Source organism: Manis pentadactyla, chromosome 1 (genome assembly GCF_030020395.1).
Source record: "Manis pentadactyla isolate mManPen7 chromosome 1, mManPen7.hap1, whole genome shotgun sequence".
NCBI classification, from domain to species: Eukaryota; Metazoa; Chordata; class Mammalia; order Pholidota; family Manidae; genus Manis; species Manis pentadactyla.
Window position 1 is genome coordinate 1,286,925 of NC_080019.1, and position 21,156 is coordinate 1,308,080.

Here is a 21,156-nt window from a genome sequence, read left to right on the forward strand (position 1 = left end):
GACAGATGCGCCCCTATGTTTATCGCAGCACTATTTACAATAGCCAAGAAATGGAAGCAACCTAAGTGTCCATCAGTAGATGAATGGATAAAGAAGATGTGGTACATATACACAATGGAATATTATTCAGCCTTAAGAAGAAAACAAATCGTACCATTTGCAACAACATGGATTGAGCTGGAGGGTATTATGCTCAGTGAAATAAGTCAAGCGGAGAAAGACAAGTACCAAATGATCTCACTCATATGTGGAGTATAAGAACAAAGAAAAACTGAAGGAACAAAACAACAGCAGAATCACAGAACCCAAGAATGGACTAACAGTTACCAAAGGGAAAGGGACTAGGGAGGATGGGAGGGAAGGGAGGGATAAGGGCAGGGAAGAAGAAAGGGGGCATTACGATTAGCATGTATAATGTGGGCGGTGGGGGAATGGGGAGGACTGTGCAACACAGAGAAGACAAGTAGTGATTCTGCAACATCTAACTACACTGATGGACAGTGACTGTAATGGGGTTTGTGGGGGGACTTGGTGAAGGGGGGGACCCTAGTAAACATAATGTTCTTCATGTAATTGTAGATTAATGATAACAAAAAAAATAGTACAGCATTAAAAAAAAAAAGAGAAGAATAACAACAAAAAGCTTGCACTTCTTCCACTGAGATCATCCGTGCAGCTCATTACTGGACCAGACTTAAAGTCTTAAGATGAGGGTTAATCTTCAACAACTGAGATGTCTGTAGGATGGGTCAACTATATCACACTCTTATTTGTAGACTGTTTTGCCCAGCTGCTCAGTTGGGAGTAAAGCCAATCAAAGAAACGAAACACTAACTTCACACCTCCATCTAACTGAAACGTTTAAAAACTGTCAGTGGAACACGTTTAACAACAGCAGGGTTACTAAAGTACTGATAACTAACCCATGCCCAGTAAACACTCATTCTGGCAATGGCCCACAAGGTTAACCTCTACAGAACTCAGCCTGACACCATGAAATAATCCATTCAGTCATACAATAATTGTTACCAATTTTTAAACAAAAATACATAAATTAAGATAATAGCTGTGTATATCATCGGCAAATGTCACATGGAAATTGCTACAGCCTGTAAGGTCCATACCATTTAGAAAACACACCCAGTCACTGTTCTTTTCATATTTATATGAAGATGATAATCAACATCTGTAGCATCAATAGGCTCGATCAGCAAATGTCAGCCACGAAGTCATGACTGTCCAGCCAACACCAAAGGGCCGGCGCTCATCACTGAAGCAGCCAACGACTGTCAATCACATGACAAGCTGCAGCCCTCCATCCACCACCAGGACGTGCCCCGTGACATACGGAGATTCTAGAAGAAACACCACCGCCTGGGCCACGTCAGCAGGTTCCCCAAACCTCCCCAGAGGGATACTTTTCTTTAAATGTTCTTCCTTCAAGTCTTTTGTCATTTCTGTATGAACAAATCCTAAAAGAGAAATGTTTATTTAGTTGAAAAGACACTAAGACATGTGCTCAATTTCAAACAAAAATGAATTTGCTCCTGAAAATTTGAGATTATTAATAAACTATGTGCAGCAAATACGGAGTTTTGCAAAAAGTCAAGTAACCAAATCTACAATTTCACTCAGCTTAACTCAATGTACATTTACTGAACACTAAAATATTTGACCCCCAAATATTTGGCCCAACTCATAACACAATGTAAGTGGATTGATACAAACATGAATCAAAATTCCATTCCTTTGGGAACCTAAAATTTATGAAGAAATACTCATCTGTACCCCTAATTATAAAAGGAAGCCTAGTGAATATCCATATGGAGGTATATACAGAGTACACAGAATTGATTGATTTTCACCTTTCCCGGGGGGAGAGCGATGGAGCAGGTTTGAGGGGAGGAAGGGTCACAAAGGGGGGCACGTGAGCCGACGTGGCAGTTCTGGCAAGTGACATCTCGCTTGCTACAGCTAAGGCGGCTGAGAGTAGACCAACACAGCTGGCCTCTGAAAACAGGTGTTAACTTCAAGGGTCCACTTGTGCATGGATTTTTTCAATAAAGATACTAAAAAATATTGGGTGACTTATGACAACTTAAAATTTTTCCTTTTTCCTGCTGACTTTAAGAATATAGTACATAATCCATAACATACAATATATGGATTAATCGACTATTCATGTTGCCAGTAAGACTCCAGATCAACAGCAGGCTATCAGTAGTTAAGTTTTTGGGGAGTCAAAAGTTATACATGGAGGAGGGGTCTCAAGATGGCGGTGTGAGTAGGGCAGCGGAAATCTCCTCCCAAAACCATATATATTTTTGAAAATACAACAAATACAACTATTCCTAAAAGAGAGACCAGAAGATACAGGACAACAGCCAGGCTACATCTACACCTGCGAGAACCCAGCGCCTCAGGAAGGGGGTAAGATACAAGCTGCAGCCCGGCAGGACCCGAGCGCTACCCCCACCCCAGCTCACTGGCAGGAGGAAAGAATCAGAGAGGGGAGGGAGTGGGAGCCCAGGACTGCTAAATAACCAGCCCTAGTAATGTGCACGGGGAGCACAGACACACATTGCATGGTGTGCTGGATATTAGGGAAATGGAAAAGTAAAATCCGAGATGCAGACTGCGAGCAGGTCCCCACAGCCGGCTCCCCTGGGACAAAAGAAAAGCAGGCGCTTTTTAGAAGTCTTAAAGGGACAAGGGCTCAACAGCTAGACAAATTGTCCCAGCACACTCAGCCCAGCAGGCTGGGAATCTTGAGGAACTTCAGGCTCCCTAATCCCCTAGGGGGTAACATAGCCCCAAAGCCCCTCACAGCGACAAGCAGCCTGCCATTCATTCCCCCCAGCCGGTGCTGCAAGCGGACTGGCTAACCCACCACAGCTGTGGAGCAGCCGAACAGCCCGCCCACAGCAACCACCCAGAGACTGCCTCCCGGTGTGCGGGTAACCGGCACAGGCAGCAGAAGCCAGAGCAAGGTCCGGAAGGCATGAAGGGGTGCCATTCTCGCAGGAGAACACACCCGGCAGCAGCGACCCCCCACAGTGTGCTAGGCTATCCCAAGGGCTGCCCCGTCCACGGCAGTTCAGGAGATTATCCCAGAGACTGCTCCCAGTGTGCGGGTAGATGGCACAGAGGGCGGAGAAGGGCTAGGTGACCAACAAGCAGGAAGGGACTTTGTTCTCCCAGCTGACACACATGCCACTTGCCTGTGACCACTTCTTTAGCCATGAAAAGGCAGAAGAATCTGGTCTAGTCAAAAATCACTCAGACAACCCCAGAGGGCCTGGTGAGATAGATATAACCAATCTTCCTGAGAAAGAATTCAAAATAAAAGTCATAACCATGCTGACGGACCTGCAGAGAAATATGCAAGAGCTAAGGGATGAAGTCCGGAGGGAGACTACAGAAATGAAACAATCTCTGGAAGGACTTAAGATCAGACTGGATGAGGTGCAAGAGACTGTTAATGGAATAGAAATCAGAGAACAGGAAGACAGAGAAGCTGAGGCAGAGAGAGATAAAAGGATCTCTAGGAATAAAAGAATATTAAGAGAACTATATAACCAATCCAAATGGAATAATATTCACATTTAAGGGGTACCAGAAGAAGAGGAAGAGAGAGAAAAAAGGATAGAAAGTGTCTTTGAAGAAGTAACTGCTGAAAATTTCCCCAAGCTGGGGAAGGAAATAGTCTCTCAGACCATGGAAGTCCACAGATTTCCCATCACAAGGGACCCAAGGAGGACAACACCAAGACATATAATAATTAAAATGGCAAACATCACAGACAAGGACAGAGTATTAAAGGCAACGAGAGAGAAAAAAGATCACCTACAAAGGAAAACCCATCAGGCTATCATCAGACTTCTCAGCAGAAATTTTACTGGCCAGAAAAGAATGGCATGATACATTTAAAGCAATGAAACAGAAGGGCCTTGAACCAAGGATACTGTGATACTGTATCCAGCACGATTATCATTTAAATTTGAAGGAGGGATTAAACAATGTCCATACAAGCAAACGTTGAGGGAATTTGCCTCCCACAAACCACCTCTGATGGAAGCACTCCTAAGGTTAAATAGATGTCACCAGAGAAAATAAAATCACACCAAAGAAAGCAGACCAACCAAATACTAACTAAAGGCAAAAAGTGAAATCAACTATCCACAAAATCAGTCAAAGGAAACACAAAAGAGTACAGAATAAAACACTTAACATATAAAGAATGAAGGAGGAAGAAAAGAAGGAAGACAAATAAAGAATCATCAGACTGTGTTTATAATAGCTTAATAAGAGAGTTAAGTTTGATGGTTAGATTGTAAAGAAGCTACCCTTGAACCTTTGGTAACCACGAATCCAAAGCCTGCAATGGCAATAAGTACCTATCTTGCGATAATCACCCTAAATGTAAATGGACTGAATGCACCAATCAAAAGACACAGAGTAACAGAATGGATAAAAAACCAAGACCCATCTATATGCTGCTTACAAGAGACTCACCTCAAACCTAAAGACATGCACAGACTAAAAGTCAAGGGATGGAAAAACATATTTCATGCAAACAATAGGGAGAAAAAAGCAGGTGTTGTAGTACTTGTATCAGACAAAATAGACTTCAAAACAAAGAAAATAACAAGAGATAAAGAAGGACATTACATAATGATAAAGGGCTCAGTCCAACAAGAGGATATAACCATTATAAACATATATGCACCCAATACAGGAGCACCAACATTTGTGAAAGAAATACTAACAGAAATAAAGGAGGAAATAGAATGCATTCGTTCTAGGAGACTTCAACACTCCACTCACTCCAAAGGACAGACCCACCAGACAGAAAATAAGTAAGGACACAGAGGCACTGAACAACACACTAGAACAGATGGACCTAATAGACATCTACAGAACTCTATACCCAAAAGCAGCAGAATACACATTCTTCTCAAGTGCACATGGAACATTTTCCAGAATAGACCACATACTAGGCCAAAAAGAGCCTCAGTAAATTCAAAAAGATTGAAATTCTACCAACCAACTTCTCAGATCACAAAGTATAAAACTAGAAATAAATTGTACAAAAAAAACAAAAAGGCTCACAAACACATGGAGGCTTAACAACATGCTCCTAAATAATCAATGGGTCAATGACCATAATTAAAACAGAGATCAAGCAATATATGGAGACAAATGACAACAACAGCACAAAGCCCCAAGATCTTTAGGGAAGGCTATACAAACACACTTCAACAACACTCATAAAATTTCCCTTTGTATACAAACTGGCCTCCCACTATTTAACCCGTTGCCTTGACAACTAATTCATTCTGACAATATTAAGCATTCCATCCTTTGTTTCCATAAAATCTTAATACGTACTTCTACATTCATCACATCTAACCACAATTAATCTACTCTGTAAATGGTTAAATCAAGGTAATGCTGAAATCACCGGGGGCATAAAGTGTCCACACAAACAGAACACAGTGCCAAGGTGACGGGGCAGCTTTTGGATTATCTTGTTTTCAAAACAAGGATGTATCTAAACAACATTTATCAAATGTTCATGGATTTGGACCATTTGAATTCAGCTCATCTTTGTGACTAAGCCATGAATTCGGAAGAAAGCATGTCACAGAGCAAAAGGGCTCTCGGGACCTCCAGCAGTTCCCAGACCCCTCCTGGCCCAACATCAGGGCCAAGGAAGCCCCAGTTGGGGTCCACACCGCAGCTGCAAGGGACTGGACGTGGAACGGGGGCAAATGTCCCCTTCCGCCTATTCTTTCTTACAAACAACCAATGAGAAAAAAGTCTTTTCTTATATAGGTGATCAATTTTTAATATCTAAATAAGCTTGGACAAATGTTCCAAGGCCAACTAGCAGTGGTATATGAAAACTCATTTTATTCAAAAGTCAAGTAAACACCTAACCAAAGTTTCTATCACAGGCACCAATGAGTGACCGTGTAGGTCTGATCCTTAGCATCTTTTCATTGCCATCTTCACTAATCCAGGCAATACTATCAACAGTACCTTAGAAAAGGGCAAATAGTGTAAGAGTGATGAGATTAGAAGATCCCAGATAGTTTAGACAGACTATATTAGAAAAAGGACACAAAGACCCTGAAGCTAATGATGACATAAAAGAAATCTAAGGGGCCATTATTTTCAATGGGGCCATTTACAGTAGCTGGAAATCAAGACAGAGGTTTTAGTTAACAGCTCTGCCATGTACAGCTGTCTAACCTTTGCTAAGTCCCTGTCTCCTAGGACCTAGTGTTCCAAACTGTTAAAACAATTGGAATAAACAATCTCTAAGATCCTTTCCACCCTATGTTGTTCCATAATCAGTGCAAAGTTTACAGAAATTTTGTATAAAATATGAAGTTCAAGGAATTTTTTTCTAGTCACCAGTCATTATTTTTCACAATCATTTTAGAACTATTCTACCCAGATGTCAATCTATTAAGTGCCAATTAGTTTTCTTTCTTTATAAATCAAAAATCACATTTCAATAAATTAGTGAAACACACAAATTTGTATCTGTATTTAGACAAACACATGCAGAATTGTATTTGTGTTCTTATTTTTTCAATATTCATTTGGTCCAAGATGAGTTCGTCCTCTGTGTGATCTGATCTCTGTGCACTTGGCCCGAAGCCCACTTGCTCGGTTCTGCCCGTGAGCTGCAGCTCTGCTGGCCGGGTTCTTGCCACATGTTCAGCAGGAACACGAGGGTCCAGCCCAGACTTCCTGCAGGAGGCCGGCTGTGCTGTAAGCGCCCCACTATTACACTACTGTGAAAATCCACTAGACGGCCACCAGCTTCACTGCTGGCCACCCCAAAATACGCCTGGTTCTAGAAGCCTCGTTTCATCCGAGCACTGCCTCCTGCGCGTGGACCAGGCCTTGCTGGTGCCAGTAAACACGTGCTCCCACTCGCCACCACGTCCCCCACCTCCTCCTCCCACGTGCTCACAGTGAGCCTCAGAGCCCCGACTGCTTCATCAGAGAGACAACCACAGCTGAATCACGGTGCCCCTGTGGCTTGGCTTCTGCTGTTCTTGTGCAGCAGCAGCAGCATTAAATAAATATGTTATTAGGTCTGTTTTTCACAGCAACAGAAAAAAAAGAAGCCAGAGAAGATGGTGATGGATGGATCAGTAATACGAGAGAACCAGAAGAATGCCCGTGCCATGGAAGCAGAAGGAAGAAGAGAACCTTGGGAAGAGATCTGTGGAAATCTCAGGGAGGCTGGGGACTGAGAGACGCCCACTGGGTTTGGCTGCTGGTGACTGACACACAACAGTCCACAACGCAGGAGGGGCCGGGCTGGCTTTGGGGAAGAAAAGTGTTGGCCAAGGAGAACTTTTACATTCTCACCTTCTGTTTCTACTGCTTGAAATATTTTCTCAACACATAGTAATTTTTAAAGAAAGTAAGTCAAAATCCTCTCTGGGTCCTCCACCCCTACCTCACGGAGGCACCCACTAATAGGAAGCTAGTGCACATCCCCACACATTGCTAGGGAATGCGAGATGGCAGGCTCCTTGGAGGGTAGTTTGGGAAAAAATTGTATATACAGTAAACTATACCTCAATAAAGTCGTTTAAAAAATATTAAAAATGCATATACCCTTTAGATATACTCACACACATGCAAAGTGACACTCTACAATAATTTTCACTGCAACTTTGTTATTTCTGGAAATAATCCAAGTGTCTTTCAATAGGGATGGATAAATAAACAGTGTGCCCCTTTGGCCACAAAAAAATAAAATAAAATCACAGCTAAAATCTTGCTACTTCATGGAAAGATGTTTCTTCCTCCTGAGTCTCTGTACATATCTTTTTTTCCTTCAAATGCTTGTGTTGGAACTCTCACCTGAATTCTGGGTAGCGCTCTAGGGCACAGTGAAACCTGGTGAAAGGCATCTGGCCTATCTTGAGAACAAACATGTGACCTCTGGTGATTGTCCTGTGAAGGAGTGTCGGCTTTCTGGAGTAACGGATTCGCCGGTTATTATTCATGAATGCTTTGTGCAATGAGCAAATGGATTACCTACACAGCCGTGTTTGATTATTTCCTCTGGATTAAAAGTGTATTGAATTACTGAGCTACTCAGGCATTGTAAATATAAAGATGTATCACTTCCACAATACAGACCTATGAATTACATTCAGGCAGGAGATGCATTATATGGGAAGTTTGCTTCGGCAAACTGACAACGTCTAAATTACCTACATGGGCGTCCCAGCAAGCGGCAAGTCACCGACATCCCAAGAGGAGGACGCTTACAACGGGAACAGTTCTCCAAAGGCGCACAGTCTGGGCTTGCCAACTCGGGGTGTGCGTCACCAACACTCCCCCACCACCCCACCCACTTGGAACTCTTACATTCAGCTCTTAGGAGTTCTTAAGTTATAACTCATTCTTAAATGGGAAGTTTCTCTTGTGGTTTTAGTTTGGGAGTAATCACTCAGTAAAAATGCAGTGTGGTCCATGCACACACACCAACCTGGCCTCACTCTCGGCGGTGTCCTGAGGCAGGCACATAGCTCGGCAGAGGGCCAGGCGTGGCTCCCCAAGTCCTGGCAGGATGGAGTCACACCTTCCTGCATTTTGCTATTTGGGAGTTTAGTAACAGCGTAGACCCCATGTGCCTATCCGATGTGCTGAGAACCACCTGATATTGCTGATGTACTTATAGACACAAGAACAATTTTTGTATTACTGTATAAAACCAAAATGTTCATAAATTATGTTTAAAAAGAAAGTTTTCACTGACCTGGTGCAACTACATTCACTCTAATTTTCTTTCTTGCTACTTCTTTAGCAAGAGCACGTGAAAACCCAACCAAGCCTCCTTTACTGGCACTGTACACAGTCTGGCCAGAGTTGCCTTTTAAACCAATAACACTTCCTAGGGGGAAAAAATAAATAAATTCAAAACAATTAATGGGGTTATCTGAATATTAATTTACAGCATACAAAAAGATACAAACCATTTTACCTTGTCCTTTGCTAAAATTAAGAATTCTAATCATTGTCATTTGATTAGTAAAGACTTAGTGTCCGTGTCTACTCCAGATACATACAGAAAACAGGATATGAAAGAAGCTGTGTAAAAGCTCGAATATAAAGCAGGCTTCAGAACTGGTCCATTAAGTGAAACGAAACCATTCTCATCTCTGAGTAGGTCAGACATGATGAAAATTGTATATATAATACGTAGAAAGGTTTCCAGTAGGAAGAGCTTAAAACCAAAAAGGTCATATAAAGACTGATTAATTTTATGATTCTACAAAACAAAAAAATATTAGTATAACTGAGATAAATTCACCAAATGTTAACAACTACTAATTAAAATAGCAAGCTTTAACTATAAACTCTTTATGTAATTCAGTTACTTCAGTGATGTGTTAGAACTTGTGCTCCCTACTAAAACATTCCAGGTGGCCTCATTTCTGCGAACATGAATAAATTATAATTCAAGTATCAACTGTATGCAAATAAATTCTTGCAAAACAGAAGTGAGAATGTAATTTTCTGCACCAGTGGCCTGTACTTATGATATAAAAATTAATCAAGAACCTCACAAATTTTTGAAAGTTTCATTTTATAAAAAAAAAGCATTCCAACATTTTATATTATAACCAAGTCCAATATTAAATATTCATCCACATTCTGTATTATTATATGCCAGTTAATGACAAAGGAAGAGAACTGTGAAGCACAGAAAGAGAAGAGACATAAGACAGAAGGAATGCAAATAACAGAGGAGACCTGAGAAAAAGAGAAATATGGAGACACACAAAACAGCAAGTAGAATCGAGGCATGGAAGCCAAACAGGAAGCTTCAGGAGCTCTGGTTACGCCACACACTGTTGTTCATAGGTCACAAGGTTGACTTCTGAAATACAAACTCTCTAGCAGTTTAACACAGTCCTTTCGGCAATAAGAGTCTCCCACTTTATTTAAAATTATCTGTTAATTTACTTTAGCATACTTCTAAAAGTTTTGCATGTATACAAAGGACTGACATGAGTTATTTAAGTATACCTAAAAAGGGGATATTATAGAGTTAAATGCACCCCACATTATCAGGGAATATACACCAGCCAATAAAAACCCGGAATCATTATCTGGTGTGTTAGAAGGCAAAAGTCAACTCATTTACTAATCTTTTATAAGAAAACTGATCTCTCACACTTCTAAGGGTATATGCCAAACGTATTTTAATTCTTGTTACTACAGTATTATTTCCTTTTCTCAATTTCAAAGAGAAAAATCCTATATTCTGGTTTGGAAAACCATTTCCTACATTAAAAAGAACAAGGTCATTTAACAAGCAGCATCCCCTTTTGTGAACTTTTAAGGTATCATCACTAAAATTAAAATGCCACTGTTTTCAATTCAAACTACCAAACTGAAAAAAATTTCAAGTTGTTTTGCATTTTAAGGTCTACAGGCACATACTACATGGTGTGTCTGCCCCATTGGTCAGACGAACTGAGACTAGGGGTTACTTACATCCATTCTAAGAAACTCAAATGGCTATTCTCTCAAGAAAACAACTTCTTAAACCTCTGTAGATTTATCAGTGACCCATGCCACTACTGTAGACAGCATCCCTTAGCCCCCACTACGTAAAACTGTTCAACTGCTTGCCCGTATTTTAAAAATTAGATTTAACATAAAAATTAGGATGTCCAATTTCTCTTAAAAAAGTCAAGATAGTTGGCAAACCTGAGACCACATATGTGCACAACAGCAATCCCCTGGACCTGAGAGTGGTGCCCCCTCACTTTCTATATGGCCTCTGGACACTAAGACATGCACGTTCTGTCATCTACTACATGACCTGTGCTGTCGTTCTTCTAATAACTGGTGGTGTCACTCATTTAACACCTGCTTGGCCAATCACTAGAAGGATGTGAATTTGTGATTCCTGTTTTACCCTACTTAATCTGCTAATCCAATCCTTTTTCCATAGGCATTAAAAAGACACATTTCATTCAGGTTGCACACATGAATAAATTCCAAGTCAGCTGTTTAAGTATTTTAATGGTACTATGAGATAATCTTAAATTCATAAAAGCGAAGACTCACCGACATTAACAATCGACCCTCTCTGTTGCTGAATCATACTCTTCACGGCAGCTTTACAGGTCAGCATGGAACCCAGAAGGTTAGTATGAAGCTGGGATATCATATCCTCAGTTTCTGTTCTTACTAAAAGGCTATCCCTACAAAACAAAGAATGTGACTTAAAAATGAGATAAACAAAGTAAAAAAATACATAACATTTTTACTGAAAGTAGGGTAAAAAGTGTCTGTATTTGAGCTAGAATACAGAGGGTCCCATTTTTAGCTTGGTTTGAAAGCCATCAAAATGACGACTGATAAGCCAGAAAAAGGACCCACTTGGGAGCCAGGTTTCCACCCCTCTCAGGTAGAGCGGCAAACAGTCCTACTGCTGAGAGTGGTACCATGTGGACAAAGGAGCTTGGATGAACTGGCAACTGCCATACTAAGCCTTTCTTCAGCAAGAAAATTATCCTAACTCTTCTGTCCTAAATTCACCTTAAAAAAAAAACCTGACTCCATTAAGTTCCTGAAATGATAAAACTTATTTATATATGGTGACAGAAGTCAGAATGGTGCTTACCTATAAGGAAGTATGAACTGGGAAGAAACTGAGACAGTCTGGAGAGCTGGAAAAGCTCTACAACTCAGTATGCATGTCACAAAAATAACAGAATTGCTCAAACTGTACCCCTATTGTATGTTTCAAGACAAAGGAAAAGAATGTATGGATTGAAAGACCAAGTTTTCCAATACACAGTTTTTCTTCCAATTGGAAGTAAAACAAGTTAATCAATATATTAACCGATACTAATCAAAGATGATAGGTTAAAAAAAAAACTATCAGAAATGTACTTAAATTTGTGACCAACCTGTTAATTCCAGCTGCATTTACCAAGAAATTAACTCGACCCAAATTTTTTTCAATATCTTCAAATGTACTTTGAACTTCATGTTCTTTGGCAACATCGCAGCTAAATGCCAAATGATCTCCTATAAAACAAAATCAGTTTCTTTTGGATTGTAACTTAGAATTTAAAAATTACTCAACACACATTTGTTAAACATCTACTCTAAGCTAGGCCTGTGTTAAAAGATGATCACAGCTCCTGCTCCCTGGAGTTCAGGCTAATAAAACTGGGATGGGGGTAGGAGGGCAACTAGGAGAAATCAAGGAAAACAACAGAATGTAAAGCTTAAAACTTTTTTCATCAACAAAAAAGTTGGGAGAGGGCCTTTTTTGTGCTCATAATGCTAGCAAGATTCAGCACAGAATACTTTCAGCTTTGACAATGACCTATGCCCAATTCAACAGCCTTCTGGATTTCATATTCCTTTTTTGAAATTATGTCTAATTCTGTTAGGTTTTCATTGAATTGGTCTCCTGGTCCTGAACATAAACTCCTGGTTTGTTTGTTTGTTTTACCATAGCATATACATGATAATGACTATTATTCAAGACTATTAGAAGTGAGTAAAAATTGTGAAAACTACAAACCATGAAAAAAAAGATAACTTTTCAATAAAAACTTACTTTTTAAATGCCCTCTTTTTTAAAATGTTACCAAAAATGACACGCAAAAAATTGCACTTGAAAGCAAGCATTCTCTACTTAATAGTAATTTCAACACTGAAATGCAGATTTAAAAAAACTAAACAATTGCTTATTTTCTGGCTGACCTTGCCTAATAGGTTAACACTGAAATTAACCCCGCAAGCCTTTGGAGACGGTTCAGTCATGCGGGAAGTCACATGATCTAGGTGAAAGCCAATTACGCACAGAACACACAATACAAGGACATGAAGGACGCAAAAGCACCCTGTCCCTCCTTGTGTCTTGTTAGGTTCACAAACACCCTGGGAAGTTCAACCAACGGCTCTGATCTAGGCCAGCAAACACTAAGGGCTTGGGGTGACCCCGAAGGTCCACCACGTCTCCGCCCCTGCATCACAGTGACAACAGCGATGGACACTACGAGCAGAAAGCGGCACCCACTGCAATCCTTCTTAGTCTGCGGCTTACATGGGGTTTTCCTTTTAGAGAATCTAATACTCTCCCAGCCCACGTCAACAATCAGGGTGAACCCGTCGGTAACGTTACTTTAAAGGCCACAGGGTCACAGCCACCACATGCCTCCCACGGTGAATGAGGGCATCCGTCCATTCTAGCAGCTAAGTGAACAGCGGCGTCTCAGCGCCGTTCGCAGTCTATTTCCCCCTACCATTGAGAGACTTAAATCCTTAATGCAACAGTTACTTATCCGTTACTAATAAACAGGCGGAAAAACTGGAGTTTAAATGCAATAAAAAGTAACTGACCAAAACAAGCCTCAACTGCCCATCTGCATAAGTCACCGGGACAACGGGGCGCCTTACGAGCGCTCACGGGGACAGAGAAGCCAGCCGAGCGGAACCCGGGCAGGCAGGGGCCCCCGGCGCGTGCAGCCTCGGGGACTGGTGCTCGGCGGCGGCGCCCGCTACCGGCTCCGGTGGGTACCTACCGCCCAGGGCCCCGGCGGCGGCTCCGGCCGCCTCCAGGCTCCTGGCGACGACGGCCAGGCGGTAGCCCTTCTGCGCCAGGAGCTGCGCCACGGCCCTGCCGATGCCGCGCGAGCCCCCGAAGACGGCGCACACTCGGCGCATTCTGGGCCGGGAGCCGCGCGCGCCGAGGGGAGCCGCCAGCGGCCGTCGAGCACCCGCACCGCCGCGCCGGAGACACAGCCCTCCTCCCGCCGCCGCGCCGGCAGCCGGACACGTCACGCAGCGCGGGCCGTAACGTCAGCGCGCCGGCTCGGGCGGGGCTAGACGCGGCCGCGGTGCACGCTGGGGCTCGTAGCCCGCAGTGGGCTGCGCTTCTGCGGCCCCTCGGGGCTGAGGGTCGTACCCGGCGCTCGCGGGCCGCCCCGTCCGGTGTTCCGGGAGCCGCCCGGGCCGCTGTGGCTCTGCGCTTTCAAACCAGGGCCGTCGCCGCCAGCCGAGAGCAGCCGCCCGCCGGCGAGGGGCCCCGCGTACGGCCTCTGCGGGGCCAAGGGGCGCCCGTCCGGTGAGCCGTCCCCGGGCGGTGCCGCCAGCCACGAGCAGCGGGAGCCGGACAGTTAAGGCTGCGGCCGGGCTCCGCGGAGCGGCGAGGCCGGCCTGGCGCCGCTCACAGGCGGGACAGGCTCCCGCGGTTCTAACGAGGACGAGCTGAGCGCCCTGCCCTGCGAGGCCCTGAACTGGGAGTCGCGTGTTTGTTGCCGTTAAACTGCGAAAAGAAGCGTTTCTTGATGTGTCATTGCTTTTGATTCAGGAAAGTATAATCCATGGTCCCTAGTTCAAAATGCAAACACGGAACAATGGCGCCGAAACGCTAGCAGGTGGTACAAAATCATAGGGCAGAAGTGTATGAACACGGGATCTCAGAGAAAAGGATGAAGGAATGCATGGAAAAGCTGGACAAGAGGGCTGGTTGCAGTTTGAATAAAAGGAGGGAAGAGCACCATGTTTAAAATATTTCTATTCCACCCAAATCCAAAAGGGGTTTGAAGTGACTTGCAAATATACATGAGTAAGACCTCCCAACCATTAGGACGGCTACTATCAAGGATCAGAAAATAACAAGTGTTGCACAGGATGTGGGAGCGGTGGAACACGTGCCCTGTAGGATGGAATGCAAACTGGTACAGTTGCTTTGGAAAACAACATGGTGGTTCCTCAAAAAATTAAGAATAGAATTACCATATAACCCAGCAATTCCATTTCTGGGTACATACTCGAGAGAACTGAAACCCAGTATCTATCCAAGTTCATAGCATTATTCATAGTAGCTCAACTGTGAAAGCAAACTGAGTGACCACCGGCAAAGGCTGGATAAGCAAAAGTAGTGTTAGACACACACAGGAATATCGTTCAGCCACAAAAAGGACAGAAATGCTGCAATTTGCTATGACCTGGATGAATCTGGAGGACAATATGCTAGTGAAATAAGCCAATCACAAACGCTATGAATCCACTTGAGGTGCCTACAATAGTCAAAATATAGACAGAAATGAGAGCGGAACTCCCCCTGGACTGCAGCGTGGGGGGTCGGGGTGGGCAGGTACTGTAGGAGTACAGTGCTCCAGTTTCGCAGGATGAAAAACGCTCTGGAAAGGAATGGTGGTGATGGCTGCACAATGTAGATGTACTTGATACATTTTAATGCACTTAAAAATGATGAAGACAGTAAATTGTTATATGTCTTTTACCACAGCCTTTTAAACTGGGGGGGGGGGGGAAGGAGGATCCAGCAATACAAAGTTAACATTAATGATGAGAATACTGAATGCAGTTTGCGGTTTCTTAACAAGATAGTTTTGTCCCTAAGGCATATAGCAATACCGTCAAAATACTGTGATTTAAACGTACTTTAAGTATTTATTCTCCAAGGAGTTATACCACAAACTTGATACAAGGTTGTTTTCAACTTTTAGAAATTGCTTTGTTTTTATCGTTTTTACTTAATTTTGTCTTTTAATTATATAAAACATTTAATGGTTCTTAAATGTAAACAAACAGAAATATTCAGAGAAGTTTGTTTTCATCCTTGCCCTGTTTCCCGCTCTCTCTCTACCCCTAAAAATTGCCATTTGTTACCTTTTTTGTTATCCTTCCATTCTTTCTGCAAGCATTACACAATGCACATATCTTTCCTGTTCCACTCCCTTCCTTATGCCAAAGGTTGTACACTATCAATAGTGCTCTGTACCTTGCATTTTTCAGGGTAATAATCTATCTTGGGGACCCCCTATGCCTGTGTGCTGGGTCCTCCTTGTTCCTTCCCCAGCTGCGTGGTCCCCCATTATGGGCACTGTGATTAGCAGAATTCCAAATATGACCGCCCAGCGTTCTTCCCTCCCACCCCAGGTATTTGGTCCAACACTAATCCAGGGACCACTGTGAAGGGAATTTGAAGACGTTAAATCCTAATCAACTAACCTTAGAGTATGTAGATTAGTTGGGGAAACCTAATCTTATCAGGTGAAACCCTTAATAGCAGAGCATTTTTCTCTGGCCAATGGCAAAAGAAGTCAGACGTTTGAAACAGGAGGAGGTCCAGGGCATGAGAAATGTCCCTGCTTCCTCCAGGAAGAAAGCAAACAGCCACACTGTGAACTGCTAATGGAGAGACAGCCTCTAGAAGCTGAGAGCAAGCCCCAGGTAGAAACCAGCAAGGAACTAAGGACCTCAGTGCGCAGGTACAAGGAACTGACTCCTGCCGGCAGTCGAACTGCAAGAGCCTCAGACGAGGACTGCACCGCCTGCGACACCACGACTTCAAGCCCCGGAATGAGGGGGGGACCCTCGGCAGCACCCCGATGGCCGGCCCAAGGACATGGCCACATCGGTGACTGTGTGTTACCTTGAATAGATACATAGTTCATATATAATCTAACAGTAACATGAGGTCAGTGGGAAAGTTACACAAATAGAGTAATGAAAATCTGTTCAGCACTAGAGAGCAGATGCACGTGTGATTCCGAATTTCCTGGTGGCCGAGACCACTAAAGAAACATGATTAGTTACAAATAGTAATTTGAATAAGAAATAAGCATACTGGAAGTGCAGTAGAGAGGTCTGAGCAAAATTTACCCTCATAAATCCTCATAATGGGCCCACTAAGTGTTACAATGCACTTTGCTTGTCATGAAAAAAAGTATATTGTAGGGCTATTTTTACAGCAACTACTATTGTAAGCAGAGGACACAACACCGAGGCAGACTTTTTAAAAGGCAAGTACCATAGGAAGTTAAACAATATTTGCAAACATTCATTTTTGCAATTCATTTTGCAAAGACACAAGAAGAGTCTGTATATGTGAAACAATGAGGAAATTGCTGCTTCTGGGCAAATTGGGATGGTGCTGGACCAGAGTAGGGTTTAAAACCAGAAGCAGGCCTCGAATAGGGCACCGCTGTGACCCCTTCACAAAGTAAAGGTGCATTTAAGAAACGATAGTCTAGCAGTGATACCAGGATGGGTTGAGCCAGAGTGGCCAAGCCCCCTCCCACTGCACACTCATGCACAGTTGTGGAAAGGAAAACCTGTTTAGACTAAGGACCAGTACACGGGTCAGCCGATGTGCCAGCTGCACTCCTGCCATCCAGCATCGCAAGGCAAAACACAGATTCAAGCTTTGTGGTCGGTTCTGTCAATTTCCTAAGAAGAGGGTTACAGTTTGTTCTACATATTGTTACTTTAGCAAAAGATTTTGATCTATTCTGTCCATCACAAAGATCATTAACCCACAATGTGAGGTGACGTTCAGAATTCTCACAACCTTCCAATTTTTCTCACTGGTGTATACAGACAGTAATGGTTAGATGAAGGTTTTAATTCACCACTAACTTCAGTTTAAACCCCAAGGCTATTACTTATTTTTTTGTCTGTTAACATCATACCATTACTATCCTGGGTGAGAATACCCTTATCACTACATACCAGCCATGAGCCAGGAGGGTCATTGGCAGGGGGAAGTTTCGCCCAAACCCCTTGACAGTCAGCTGTGAGTTTGTAAATTACACTTGGTCTCCTTTCCCAGCAGGACACTTGTCTATTCTCCTTACTACACGTCACTTCTGTGAAAATATGTTGACCATATTTCACACTTTTCTTTAATTTAAACCCACATAAGAATACAGTTCTCTTGACTCCATAATCAGAGGCCCCTTAGAAGATTCCTTATATGTAAGGACTGCTAGGCAAATTTTTAAATAAACACACTTTGCCTGATTTTTTTCTTGTTACAAATGGAATACCACTTAATCGCAAAAAAGATTAGGAAAAAACAGTATTTTTAAAATTAATTCAGAGCCTTGTATACTTTAAATGGGTGAATTATTTCTCAATACAACTATTAAAACAAAAATTAACTGAAAGCTCTCTGTCCTGCCGCATGAAGCTCAAAACTGCACTGACTGTAACTGCGTGGTACTCTCAGGGATATTTTTTTATCATGACTCAATCTTGACTTACGTATAATACCTCCAACTTGGCAGGTCCAGAGCTGGACTGTCCCCTCTCTTCAGGTGGTCAGGAGGAAGCTCCCCTCTCAGCCTTCTCATGCGCACAGCCCGGCCGCTCGGTCGGCCCACACTCTTGCCTCAAGAGGAAAGACGGGCGTGGCCCCACTGTGCCGCACAGAGATAACTGTTCTGACTAAACGCAGTGTGGGCTTTTTTTTAAATTAAGGTATTATTGATATACGCTCTTATGAAGGTTTCACATGAAAAACAATGTGGTTACTACATTCACCCATACTATCGAGACCCCCCACGCCCCACTGCAGTCACACCCAGCAGTGTAGTAAGATGCCACAGAGTCACTACTTGCCTTCTCTGGGCTCCACCGTCTTCCCCATCGCAGTGTGGGCTTTTAGCTTGACATTCTTCTGTCCCATCTGCTGGGTAACCTAAGTTGTCGCAAATGCACTTTTTATCATTTACAAGAGCTTACTTGATTTCGAATGAAAAGGAAAATGTGTCCCGTGAGCACTTTTATTTCGTTGAATTGGTGTTCATGCCAAAGAGGCCACCAGGGAGACCTTTCACACCTGCCACCACACTCCCCATGTCCAGTCTGTCACAGGGTCCTGCCGATTCCCCACCCTGAGTGTCACTCCCGCCTGTGCCCTCTCCTACAGCCCTCGATCAGTCCGGCTGGCCTGCCACCCTCCGGGAGTGTCCCTGCTCTGCCCTCAGTGCCACCACCGGAGGGCTCCTTCCGAAATACAGGCCTGATCCTCCTTCCCTGAGTAAGACCTGGCAGTCGCTCCCCAGCAAGCCCTGGGCCAGGCAAGTCCTCGCTGACCCATCCACCTCTCTGCCTTCCTCTCCTGACAGCGTCTCCCCCTCCCTGGCAGACTGCTCCCTGGTCCCACACTCGCAACTGTACGGGGCACTTGCGGTTCCCTGAGGCGACATGTTCTTCACACTTGCTGGCTTGTCTGCACGCTGTCTTCTCGGCCGCAGAGGCTCTCACTCCTCCGAGTGAAATCATATTTATCGCTCAAGACGTGTCCCAAGCATCTCTCCCAGTGGAAGACTTTCCTTATCTGTGGCAGGAAGTGCTGATGCCTTTCTTTATTTCTCTCCTTACCTTGTCTTTAAGACTGAGTTTCATGGAGGGATCCTGACCTCAAATTCAGAAATTTTAGGAAGATACTGAACGGACTACCAGAAATCTGTGAACATGGCAAACTAAACACAAAATCTTGCATCCATTTAACTGAGTAGTTTCTGGGGAGAGGGTTCAGGCGGGAGTGATAGTCAGGGAGGAGAATCCGCAGGACCTTGCGACGGACTGGACGGACTGGACGTGGGGAGCGTGGGGAGGGAGGGATAAACCCTGAGCTGTGCCTTGAGCAAGTGAGCACACGGTGGTGGCAGGAGTGAAAGGTCCCCCCGGCGTCCCCTCTGTCATCACATCTCAAGGTGTCTCTCAGCTCCAGTGGTGAGAACTTTCTGTTCTGTGAGCTGCCTGAATGCAGACACCACCACAGTAGTTTTTGTTTCTCTGTAGCACAACTCCTAGGGTATTAAGTTCCTGATGTATTAACTAAATACATTAGCTAATGGATGAGTAAGAGTGAATGAAATAACTCATTTAAAAAGAATTTATTGCTGTGGGCAAAAACGGTGTTGGATATAGCTATGATTGAAATAAACCTGGTTCCTGCTTTCATTTGGGAAAATAATCCAGCAAGGAAGACAGACATTAAATAACTACTCATGCAATTACTGCTTAGCTGCGAGAGTGGGAAGGCCTGTAAAGGTGCAGTACAAGCTGCTGAGAGAGGGCCTAACTCAGGGCTTTGGTCCGAAATGGGTCTGAGGTCAAGAAGGCTTCTTTGAGGATGGAGTGTTCATCAAGTAAATGAATAAAAACCAGGAAATATTACAAACAATGACAACTGCAGTTACTATCCATTAGCACATAACAAGGCTAACTAGGAGGTAGCCTAATTTATACATAAAGAATAAAATACTAATTAAAAATTCACTTCCAGTGATGAAAGACACCATTAGCCCAAGCAGAGACAGATTCCTCCTGGGGGAGGACACTTAGCCTGGACATTTCACCAGGAAGTACCTGACATTTTATAATGCCCGAGTGTTGATGAAACCCCTTTTTATTCCTGCCAGAACTGTTCTCATGGTGTAAGGCCAGCTCCGGATACCTGAAATCAGGCCCCAGGGCAGCATGTCCACCAGCCGCACTCCTGAGAACTGACATGCCCACCTCACTTATGAGGCCAGCCTCCCGCTCTGAGCCCGCCCCACACCCACTGGGCTCTGCTTCCCCGGCGCCCTCCCGGCCCGGCCCTTCTGGCTGCCAGTCCCACCAGTTCTCAATGCGCCTGCTGCGCTTCCCAGACTAAGTGGGCTTTCCCCATGCTAGCTCATTGGACAGACAGCGGCTATCAGAGCCCCTGGCCCGGCTCGGGGACACCCCGCCTCCTTGAGCGCCAGGCTCGGGGGCTTTCGCCTCCTGCAGGGATGCAGGTCGGCAGCCCTGACTGAACGTGGGCCCCGCACACTCCGGCTCCTCACCGTCACCTGGCAGCCAGTCCACCCTGTGTGGTTTGAACACCCGAGCTCGAACGTGAGGGCCTCCGTGTTTCCGGACGGTGCCGCTGTGACTGAGGCCTCTCCTTCCAGGAGCACAGCTTTGTGCTCCTCATTTACAGGCTGCAGAGACCCATCCCTCATGGGGGGTTCATTACAGAGCAGTGCAGAGTGGAAAACAGACTATCAGACTGACACAAATAAGAAGAGAAGAGTATAAGAGAGGAAGAAAGCAATAGGAAGGAACCATAAAAATGTCCAGAGAACAACTAACAAAAATGGCAATAACTACATACCTATCAATAATTACCTTAAATTTAAATGGACTGAATGCACCAATCAAAAGACAAAAAGTGGCATAATGGATAAGAAACAAGACCTGTCTATATGCTGCCTACAAAAGACTCATTTCAGACCCAAAGATATACATAGACTAAAAGTAAAGGGATAGAAGAAGATATTTCATGCAAAT

The 21,156-nt window shown here is 43.9% G+C and overlaps 1 protein-coding gene across 1 annotated transcript; it reads right to left on the reverse strand.

The window, feature by feature from the left end:
* Positions 1 to 1,144: 1,144 nt before the first annotated feature.
* On the reverse strand, positions 1,145 to 13,832 carry CBR4 (carbonyl reductase 4). The gene is made up of 5 exons (XM_036890926.2): positions 13,602 to 13,832; positions 11,973 to 12,093; positions 11,125 to 11,261; positions 8,801 to 8,935; positions 1,145 to 1,472 (listed from the first exon to the last, which is right to left on the reverse strand). Exons 1-5 carry the CDS (start codon positions 13,741 to 13,743, stop codon positions 1,294 to 1,296), a joined length of 714 nt encoding a protein of 237 aa, XP_036746821.1. The 5' UTR covers positions 13,744 to 13,832; the 3' UTR covers positions 1,145 to 1,293.
* Between the last annotated feature and the right edge of the window lie 7,324 nt (positions 13,833 to 21,156).

Bases quoted from the DNA above. Each gene is read 5' to 3' on its own strand.
- CBR4 (XM_036890926.2), bottom strand. From the start codon at position 13,743: ATGCGCCGAGTGTGCGCCGTCTTCGGGGGCTCGCGCGGCATCGGCAGG. The intron at 12,094-13,601 runs GTAGGTACCCAC...TTTGTTTTATAG, and splicing joins CGCCGCCGGGGCCCTGGGCG to GAGATCATTTGGCATTTAGC. The intron at 11,262-11,972 runs GTTGGTCACAAA...TTTGTTTTGTAG, and splicing joins AATGCAGCTGGAATTAACAG to GGATAGCCTTTTAGTAAGAA.